This window comes from Solanum stenotomum, chromosome 12, assembly GCF_019186545.1.
Source record: "Solanum stenotomum isolate F172 chromosome 12, ASM1918654v1, whole genome shotgun sequence".
In the NCBI taxonomy this organism is placed as follows: domain Eukaryota; kingdom Viridiplantae; phylum Streptophyta; class Magnoliopsida; order Solanales; family Solanaceae; genus Solanum; species Solanum stenotomum.
This window is the reverse complement of record NC_064293.1, coordinates 26539047-26550277: the sequence shown is the minus strand read 5'-3', so window position 1 is coordinate 26550277 and position 11231 is coordinate 26539047. Positions and strand designations below refer to the sequence as shown.

Below are 11231 nucleotides of genomic sequence, written 5' to 3'. Positions count from 1 at the left end.
AGAAAGGACGTGGATACTTTGTTTAGATCCCACGTAGCATTAACTAGCATGTCATAGATTAGCTGGAACTCCAGTTTTAATTCATTTGTCTGATTTTGACTTTTAAAAAAAAAAACATTTTTAATTCAGTCTCAGTACAGAAAAAGTTAGTAAGATCCTGGAATTTTTTCATAGTATACACCCAAAAGTAGTACACTGATCTGGTGGCTATAAAATAGCCTTAACAAAAATGAATGATCAATGCTAACATAATTTACAGAAGAATAACATGATATCTAAACTATCCAAAGAATGCTTTAATCTCACATACAACACAACGCATTAATAATTCAACAAGGAATACTTCACTCTTAGCACAATTTTTCCTTTATCAACTCCAAGTTTAGCTCCTGTTACCAACCAGTGTCCTGGTGCATCCTGTGGCCCCTTTGACATTTCTGTCATGTCTACAATTTTTGCCAATTTCCCTGTTTGGCTGGAAGTATCACCTTTCTTGTTTTCGTTCTGAAGTGAAGTTGAAGAACCATCAATCCTTTGTACTGCTGATAGATTTGATGGACTGTGATCCCATACCGATCTTCTTATTGTACAGCCAGGTACCTTGGAAAAGAGGAGTTTAAGATGCAAGACACTCTTGGCACCAAAATCCCAAACACCAAGCTGAGCCCCCGTTACAATGTGAACACCAGAGAGATCTCCAATGGAAGTCTCAGTATGTTCAATTGGTGCTGTGCTTACATGGGAGAAATTTTTCCATTTGATTGGTTCAAACCATCTGCTATCCTGCTCCTCAGGACCTTTCCATTTTGGAGCACCTATAGCCATGTGTGCATCCCAGTGGGGTTGAAGGATCTTGGGAAGAGAAACCAGGTGCTGCAAATTGACTGAAAGACGGTTCTGCTTGTTACCTTCTAGGCTGAGCCTGAGCCCTGTCACTGGCTTACGACCCACTGTCACCTGAAAAAGTGGTGCTGTGATTTAGTGAAAGAATAATATTTGAACTAGCAACGAGTTGATATTGATTAACACTTGTCTAGATAAAATTTCCACACAGATAACCATCCAGTAATCCCCCAACCTAGTAGATCAGCTCGCTATACCAATGCATTTATACTTCTGCAATATTCATGGTTTGAGGCGCAATGTTCTTGTAGTTTCTTATTTGTTTAACTCATAAGCTCCTTCATGTTATGCTTAGATCCAGCTCATATTGCGACATAAAAATTATAAATCATACTACTATGTCGCTCTCTTATAAAGACAATGTTTGGGACCATCAGAATAGTACTCTTCTGATTAATCGATTATTTATGAATTGGTAAGAAAGCATTTCAACAACATTACAAGGTAAATGAAGTGTGGGAGCCATTCCAGGCAAGATATCTTTCATGTGAAGCTTGAGCACGAGTTGCTTTGACCATGTTGGAGGGTTTCACTTTGCTCAAAATGCAAACACAAACATGCGCGTATGTGCGTGTGCACATGAGTATATTCAATTTTTGTTTCCATGTAAGTAACTTTTGTTTTCAGAGAGCTCCTTGATGTTCAATGCTGCTGATTATTTACCAAATTCTAGGGTAAACGGCAAATGATATCTAATTTGTTCTACTTTACATATTGTTTCTGGTTCATCTATTGTTGCATTGCATTCCCTATGATGATAGTCAAATTGTCATGATACAAGTAGCAGTGCTGCCGAATAGGAACTGATTACATTAGTTGGGGCAGTCGACCATACAAGTCAACCAATGTTAAGGACTATAAAATTTATTTTAGATAGTTACAAGGAATGTTCACAAGAAAATTTTGAGGTTGTGATTGCAAACAAATGCATCAGTCAACTACATTAACATGGTAGTTCCAAATGCATGTCAAGGACCGTTACTAGAGAGTTGTTCCTAAATCCACATTCCGGAGAAAACCTCAGCAGTCAGATAGTTGTGACAATTTTAATTCCTCACCATTCAAGAACAAAAATATGCTACAGTACATTAGACTTCTAGTTGATTTACCATTAAACAAGGGAATCAACATTTACTGAGCTAGTCCACTATCAAACCCTTTAGATATTGTACTCGGACGGTATTCTGTCAGCTTACTACATATGAATTAATCATGAAGTTACAGTTGCACATTTTTTGGTTTCAATCTGCTTAATTATTAAGATTGTAAAATATAATATTGAAAAGAAAAATTAGCAGGGCATGGGATTATCACAAGTGACATAATGGACTTGCACTGGATTAATCAGAAGTTTTCTAGAGTTATTCCAGTTCGTACTTCTTCATTTAGGTCCTCCATATGAAAGAAAAAAATTACAACATGCAATGTTGGAATAACAAGATCCTTCGGCAATTCAATGTTAAACCTGTAGATAGTGATATGTTCACAAATCTGGACAAAAGATTGAAGAATACCTGATCTGGGCTAATATAGAGCTTAGGACCCATCAAACTGAACTGTAGGGATGAACATACAGGCTCCTTTCTTTGAAGGTTATTTTGCTCTGGAGCCCACACACGAGCTATTTGGAAATCTAAAAAATACTGTAAATCTTCTATTGGTGGCTTGTCTGAAAAAATTGTAACGAAATACATCAGACAACGAAAAAACATGTTCTGAGAAGTTTGACTCATATTTAGAGCACAAATATGGGATTCTCAGCCTACACATGCATGGAAATTATTCACATGCTAGCTATTCATTCTCCAACACTCATCCCCCCATGGATGACGGACCCTGAAGTCCCATCAACTCAGAGAGCTGCGAAATCTTTTATTCTAAAGAACATAAATGACTTGGAATATGGCTTTTCTGCTACTCCCTTTTCCCATTTTATAGAACAATGTTAGTTTTAGGGATTCAAACAGTTCTTTTCAAACATTTTCAAGTACTTTTAACTATAAAAGCTGTGAATACTATGTGTAGTTTCTAAATACATAACATCTATTTCACAAAAAATAAATAGATGATTTGACCCTAGTCTTCCAGACCCCATCATGCTCTTTGGGTCGGTGGGAGGACTATTTGAGATGCATCTGAAGACGAAAGAGCAATCCTCAAGAACTACAGTACAACCATTCTGGATTACCAATATTAACTATTTTCTTGGAGTTCTTGCTCATTTGATTTAGAAAAGTAAACCAGTAGAGAATGAATCAAAATTGCATGCAAACAAAGAGGAATGAAGAGTAATAGGATACAATACTCACATTCTAAGTATAACTCAATTGCGCGGCTCAGGTACTTTATTCCAGGCACCTCTTCAAGAAATGACACAATGGGAGTAAATGTCATGTTGATCACATCTGGTGATGTCTCTACAGTGCTTGCCCACTTGTCGTGACTCTGCTCCAGGTCATCACCTCCTCTTCTGCGAAAAATAACTGTAACATCCTGCAGTAGGATAATTTCAATAATTTTGAATGTTCAATTTACAGAATATGGGAGTATGTTGAAGAAACAGATTTCAAGAAGTCAGTTAAACACTACTGTATCCAAAAGCCTACAATTTGAGACATAATATATGCTAACCTTGTCCTTATATCTTAAAGGTCCGGCACTTGAGAGATTCTTCGAATCAGAGAACCTCTGCTCTCCAATGTCGTTCACATAGTTTTCAATGTCTGAAACTAACAAAGGAGATGACTGGTGTTGTTTAATATAAACTACATCCCTACCACCGATCGTCGCGGAGGTGACAATATGGGTGCCATAGTTTTCAATAAAGCTGAAAGAAGAATATCAAAATCAGAAACAGCGAAGAATTGGACAAAAAAATTGATGCTTTAATTTATACTTGGATCAGTGAGGCTGTTTCTCATACAGATATCGATAATGAGGCGTACTTCAAAAAGCAGAAAAGACAGAGTTCAGCACATTTTGGCCTATTATACATCCACAATTTTCGCATACATAAGTTCAGGGCATAAGAAGCTTGCATTGCAAAGAAAAATTCTTCTAGCTGCACATAGCTATTAAGGTTAACAACAGTAAGAATCTAAGGGGATTACTATTTGGAGCACAAGAATATCAATAGTACTGGAGCACGGGGACCTATAAATTGTTATATGTCTCCCCCTCCTCAAGTTCATGCAATTTCAGAAAGAAAAGAAAAGTAAAAAGATGCAACAGTTGCACCATAGAGAAATGACAACTGCTTGTATTCTTCCCTGATCATTAGAAAGAAATCTGAATGCGATAATAACTTGCTATCAAAAGAAAATGACAGTATCATTAAAAACCAAAATGTTGAAATGTAGGTTGATGTTAGATACTTCACCTTGCCAGTGATGCAGGATCCCAAGAGTATGGAACAGCACGTTTAATTTCATCCCGTAGAAGTAAGTCTAACTTAACCAATCTCACTGTAAAGAGTGGGATAACATGTCCAATCATGGCAAGGGATTTAGTAGCTGCTGCATCTTGTTGCCATGAACCAGTGAAGTTAAACATGGAGTTAAAGCTTCCAAGTGGGACATCACCAGATATATTGGAGATTGCATTGAAGTATTTTGCCATCTGGAAATTCAAGCACGAGGCAATTTAAATACATAATTAATGGGACAGGAGTAAACTGTAAACATCTCCTGCAAGTACTCACTGGAGAAGGAGCATATATAGTGAGATGGATAATGCTTAATATGAAAACAGAAGCTAGGTTGGTATCCTGGAAAGAAAGCAACAAAGACCTGCCTATTTTTGGAGGGGAGGGTCATCTCTATTGTGTTTTTAAACTCTCTCAGTTTTCATAGTTGGTGAGTCCCTTCCCGCGTGCACTTTGATTACACCTCCCCTTCTATCAGTGTATAAATTTGGCAACAGGAAAACATAGCCTCAGAAAATGATCATGCAAGAAAACCAAGACAGAATCTTTGATGAAAGATAGTGTCTACGGTTCAGGAAGAATACATACTGATCCAGAAAATGGCATGATTTCATACTGAAGTAGAAAAAATTGCCACTGGGAAACTAAAAACTATCCGCTTGGCTATATGTCGTGCATTTTCAACAATTTCTACATAAGGTGGCAAGATGGTATCTTGTGCAGTTAAATATCAATGACTCTTGGCCTGGTCACAAATAAACGCATCAAAAGTTCCATATAGGTTACTTCTCAAAACATTTCAAGTTCATCAAAGTTTTATGCACAGCTCCTTGAATGCCCATTGGAGATTACTGTAGTAACCATTTTATCATCACTATTTGTCAGTATAAACAAGTAGAGACCCCTCCAAGTCATGCTTGAGGACAACCAAAAAACCAGCATTTTGAGTAATACAGACAGCCCCACTTCACCAAGCCAGGAAAATAGACACCAAAAAGGGGTCTTCAAATAAGTGGCAGAGCTCCATGATTCAAATACCAGAGAAACTATCCAATTAAATATAGATTAGGGGAATCATATGTACACACCAAAATCACAGCAGTGTACAATCACTATGATCTAGTCATCCAAATCTCCATTAAGCCTAAACTCAAATAGTTTATCTTACCTTGACCATCATTACCATATTACACAAAAACAAGAAACTAATACCAACCCTTACCAATACAGCTATTTAACAAATGCAGAAATAATTACCTACTAAACAAAATTAAGAAATTGAAAAACCAAATAAATACAACCAATTTAGCACATCATTTAATAAACTTAAAAGATGAGGACCACACACATAATCTAAAAACTCCCAAATTGATAGGAAAGTGAGCTGACCTCATGGAAGGTAAAAACAGGTGTGGCCTCAATGGTTCTCAACTCTTGTGAACATTCAATGTCTACAGTAACATTTGGCAGCAAAATACCCCCATCTGGGTGCAAAAGATCCACACGATTTTCCTCATCAAGATGAACTAAACGAGACCCTGGAGCCCCTTTACAATACAGAAGCCTAATATCAGAAGTGACATCAAATCCCCTACCCAGAGCTTGGATTGAGTTGCTGAGAGTAGTAATTAAAGCATCTGAGGCTAAACTTTTCTTGGGGTTTGAATCCTCCATACAAAGATTGTTTATTGGCAACAAACACAGCAGAGTAGTACTGATGGTGACTTGTTCTTCATTCCAATTCCAAAAATTATCAATAAAGATTGAAACTTTTTGCTTTGTTTTGGTTCAATGGAGAGTAATTTCTAGTTTTCTTTGGTGTTTTTGTTGAATTGTTTGTTTTTTTGAATGTTGTTGTTTGGTGAGTCAGAGGTTGGACTTTGAACTTTGTGAATTAGTTGGTGTTTGTTCATTTGAGTGCAATAATGGCAAAGAAAACGCGTTGGTTTCAAGATTCCCCAATTGACCAGTCTTCCATTTTTCTTTTCTTTTTTTATTCGATCTTCGATAATATTAAAGTTTGACTAATTTAAATTTATAGTATATGATTCATTTTTTAACAGGCTCTTTCCATGAAATTTCTTGAATCGACATTTCATTAAGAATAATTAAATATCAATCATTTCATCACAATCTAGTTTGTCAGTCTTCTATTTTCTTTCTTCAACCTTTCTTCTTTTACTATAAAATGGTAAAAGAAAGGTAAAATGTTGCTTTATCTTTTTTGTTTTACCACTTTAGTTTATAAGAGAAAAAAATAAAACCATTGACTTCTTTTTTGTTAGTGAAAAAGAAGGATAAATATTCTTTTGGTTTTTTATTGTTCTTTTCAATCTAAAGGAAGCTTCTCTTCGCCCCCCATTTTTTTAAGAAGTCAAAAAGAGAAAATTGTTCTTTCTACTTTTCTTCGTTAATTTGTTTTGTGTTATTTTAACTTAACATAAATTTAATAAAATAAATAAGACTTTTAAATCTCATAATTTAAAATTAATAATATGTCAAATATATCAAAATACTCTTTAAATAAAAAAAATATATGACAAATAATTTTCACTCACTACCAAAAGCAAATCAATTAAGCATGATGTGATGTCCAATAGTTTGATTTTCACCCAGAAGATGAACTACACTTCCTTCTAAATTGAAAGTCAAAAGTATATCAAAATCAAATATTATGTTGAAACTTTTTAAAGTCGCACCATATTTATAATCACATGCCCATATTAATTAACAGTCAAAACTTTCCCATACATGCACCTTTTTTTACGAGAGAAAATGATCAAATTTACTTTTTGAACTTTGCAAAATGGTTCAAAACATAAGAACATTTAGATTGACAGCTAACATAAATCAATATCATGACAAAACATAAAACAATAAAATAATGAATCTATTAAGATGGTAAGAAAGTAAAAAAGGTGTAAAAGGTTTTGGATTGATGTGCACGCTATTTATTTTTGTTGCCCCTGTCATATATAGTAAATAATCAAAGTACATTTGATTAAAATCATTAGAGTTTTATTTTTTATTTTGATGTTCGATATCCGCATTAGAGTTTGATTTATTTTATTTGTGCCGCTATAGGGCCTCATTCAAGGGAATTGCTCTCTATCAAAGATTTTTTCGAGACTTCAATTTGAGACCTCTGATTAAGAAAGGAGCAGCCTTATCTACTACATCACATTCTTTGGTGGTTTTTAAAATCATTAAGTTGATTATTCATAATGTAAATTATACGTTATAGACTTGTTTTTTTCTTCTAATACTTTTGTCAAAGGCGTGTCGATTTTAAATGTCAAGTTGGCTATATAAAATTTTATGATGATTGTAAATTGGAATAGTGCAAGCTTATATTCAAAATTCTTTTTTTTTTTTTTTTGAAAGTGCATATTCATGCCTTTAAGAAATTGGACCAGTTGGTTAACCAACTAAAAAGGAAAGTTTTTTTTTTTTTTTTTTTTTTTTGGATTTTGAATCACGCCTATGGACCATATATATAAATTGAAAGCTTACGTACAAATTGAAAATTTAAATATTGGAAGTCAACTACGTACAAAATTTGCATTTGTATTTGCTATACCCAAATATGGACTATGTTCTAATATGACATGCAAATTGCAATATATAATTATTACCCCAAAAGAAAAAGAAAAAAAACATGTCAAGCTCACACTAATATATTGAAGTGAATACACCCAACAGGATATCCGATGAGCCAAAAATGTTAATTAAGTTAATATAACCAATTATTATAATTATTTTAGAAAGTTTAGGAAGACCAAACAATCATTTTAATATTAAGTTTAATATAGTAGAATAATTCCAACATGAACATTTTAATTGAGAAGGCAAAGAGATGCGCCTTATATATACGTGAACTTTAGAATGTGAAACAAAAGGTAAAATAATCGTGTTGTAGCTAGTTGATAGAAGATGTATAACGTTTTGGAGACTAGAGTAGTCTCTTGTAATTTGGTTTAACATTAGGTCATTATTTTTGTATGGATGAATTACTTGAGCTTTTCTGGTATAAGGGTGTGACATAATGATCAAAGAAGTAATTTGAGTATTTTTAAGTTCAAATTATTAAAATTAATATGCGATAAACATGAATAATTTTGAGTAAATAATATATCATAGATTTGAAACATTGATAGAAGCTCATTTCTAAATTTTGGAATTTTTTGAAGGAGATTTAAGTTGGTTGTAATTGAAAAAAATTGGTCTGCAATGTATACTTTATTGTGTCAAATGTATATAGATGTATATACTTCTCTGATATATAGCTATACATCATCTATATACAAGTATACATTATTTATACCATATCAAAATATTATATATACACATATAACATATCGATACATTACAAATAGGGAAAATTACGCGTATAAGCAAATATATACTAGTTAATTAGTTAACATAATTATAGTTTGCCTCAATTACAATTCACGAGCTATTTTTAGCTATAATTACGCGGCTCAACTTTTTAGTTTTGTATAATTCGCACGTTTGTATAATTCGGAATTTGTATAATATAATTTGTATAGCTATTTACACTTCTGATGTTTGTAATTGTATAAATTCGTTACTTCGATTTTATAAAAAAAATAATTGAATTATACAAATGTACATGCGAATTATACAAATCCGCAAATTACACAAATGAGGCAACTTAAATTGTAGCTACAACCCGTAAATATGCAAACTATAGCTATGGAACATAATTAAATTTATTACAGTGGCTATTTGTGAAAGTTCCCCTCACAAATATATATGACCATTTTATTGCATGTACATATATCACTAATTTTGGGCTATGTTTTTTTTATGTAAATAAAAACTTAGGCTATATATATTTGTTGCAAATGAAATTACTTTGCTATATATTTATGAAATTTACTTTGAAATACTCTATAAAATTAATTAAGATACGTATAAATTAGCGGAACACCCCGTAAAAAAATTTACTTGAGCACTTATCCCGACTAATTTCTTTTCCCCATCTCCATATATTTATTAACCTGGCTGGCTTAAATCATATATGATCCCTTAAAGTTGTCCGCATATTTTTTAACTTAGGCCAATACCTATTGAACATTTTGATCTTAACAATTTTATATCTATTAAACACAAAATGAAAATCTGTTGAAAGACAGAAGTGCGTGTGTCTCAAACACAAATACATAGCAGATAGACCAATAAAATAATGACACGTGGCAATTAGATAAAAAGAATTAAAAAAATAAAAAATTATTTTCAATCAACCCATGCCCACCCCTACCCCGCCCACCCCCACCCCTCTTCTTCTTCTTCGTCAAAACCTATTGCCTTTTCAAATCTTTTCACCCATTATGGATTTATTTTCTTTAATCACTTACTATCATAATTATCTAAAAAAGAATAACGACTTTTGCTGAAAAAAATAATCAATTCATATTATTTTTATCAAAAAAATGAAGCTTTGCTAGAATATTTGAGATTTAGATTTATATAATAATAACTTTTAAAAAATGAAGGTAAAAGCAAAAGAAGAATAAAAAAGGGTAAAGAGAGAGAGAGAGATAGACGTACTTAGAGGATGGTTGTAGTGAAGAAGAAGACAGCTTTTTCATTTTATTTTTTATTTTTTATTTTTTTAAAATTAAGTATATAAGCTGGAAAACAATTAAAAAAAATATATGATTTTTAATTGCTATACTCACACAAGGAGTGTGAAACACACTTTTTTTGCATGTTAATATTTTGTGTCTAATAGGAATGATTTTTGAATAAATAGGGTGTTCAATAGGTACAAGTCTTAGTTGAGGTGTCCAAGTGAAATATACGACAACTTTAAGTGGTCATAGATAACTTAAGCGTAACCTAGCTAGTAATATTCTTTTTCAAATGGTAAAGAATACAAATTCTTAATTTGTTATGGAAAATAAAAAAGCATATTCCAAATTAATGGGAGAAAAAGCTATTAGTTCTCACCATATATATGACAGAACATTTTATAGAACCCGTTAGTACTGTTTCCACTTTAAGATTCCATAGTCTACATCTTCTTGATCATTTCATGCCTTTAATTATCAGTCAAACTACATTACGTACATTATCTGTGAACCACATAAACGGCATTACAGTAAAAATAACTTTTAGCAACAATAAATATACACAATAATAAAGAACGTTAAAGTCTTTATTGACATTAATAAGTTAATTGTCATTAGCTTTAGTACCGCTATAGGCTTTAGAGACATTTACAAAAAATGTTAATTGTTGCTAAAAATACATATTTAATGGTAATTAAGTTATTGCTGTTAAATTAATCATTTTTGATATAGTGCGGTTAAAGGAGAGATAATGCAATATACTTTCCCTGTTTCAATTATTTGTCATTCTTTTTTTAAAATATCTCAAATTATTTGTTATTTTAGGAGTTTAAAAAAGTTTATTATTTTTTCTCCTTCTATTTTTAGTATTATTATATGAAGACTATAATTACTCAACAAAGTAAATATTTAAATGAAAAAAATTATATCTTTAGAGATGAATAACGGTATGATAACCAAAATAAACCCCTTTTTAATTCATATTTTTCAAGAGATACGTAAATGAAAAATCGATAAAAATTTAAGATGAAAAGAATAGTAAACAAGTGGTACTTATATTTATGGACTAGCCATGAAATTCATACTTGGACTCGAGAAACAAGAAGAGAAGACAAAATAAATTACTTACATGTAACATGTTGTAAGTGGCCTAAGCAGAATTTTTTTATAAGCGATGTCATTTTTTAAAATAAGAAAATTAAATTAAATTATGTAAAACCATATTAAAAAAAAAAAAAAACACAATTTATGTATATTATTATATCTTTTTGATAATTTTTCTTTTTTTATGAAATGTATTCAAATTA

General features: G+C 32.2%; 1 protein-coding gene across 1 annotated transcript; it reads right to left on the bottom strand.

Moving 5' to 3' along the window:
* Window positions 1-186: 186 nt before the first annotated feature.
* Window positions 187-6211, bottom strand: LOC125848516 (MACPF domain-containing protein CAD1). Its single transcript, XM_049528400.1, has 6 exons — window positions 5717-6211; window positions 4283-4521; window positions 3535-3730; window positions 3213-3396; window positions 2418-2572; window positions 187-957 (listed from the first exon to the last, which is right to left on the bottom strand). Exons 1-6 carry the CDS (start codon window positions 5999-6001, stop codon window positions 322-324), a joined length of 1695 nt encoding a protein of 564 aa, XP_049384357.1. The 5' UTR covers window positions 6002-6211; the 3' UTR covers window positions 187-321.
* Window positions 6212-11231: the final 5020 nt, after the last annotated feature.

Bases quoted from the DNA above. Each gene is read 5' to 3' on its own strand.
- LOC125848516 (XM_049528400.1), bottom strand. From the start codon at position 6,001: ATGGAGGATTCAAACCCCAAGAAAAGTTTAGCCTCAGATGCTTTAATT. The intron at 3,397-3,534 runs GTTAGCATATAT...ATCCTACTGCAG, and splicing joins CTTTAAGATATAAGGACAAG to GATGTTACAGTTATTTTTCG. The intron at 2,573-3,212 runs GTGAGTATTGTA...CAATTTTTTCAG, and splicing joins AATTGAGTTATACTTAGAAT to ACAAGCCACCAATAGAAGAT.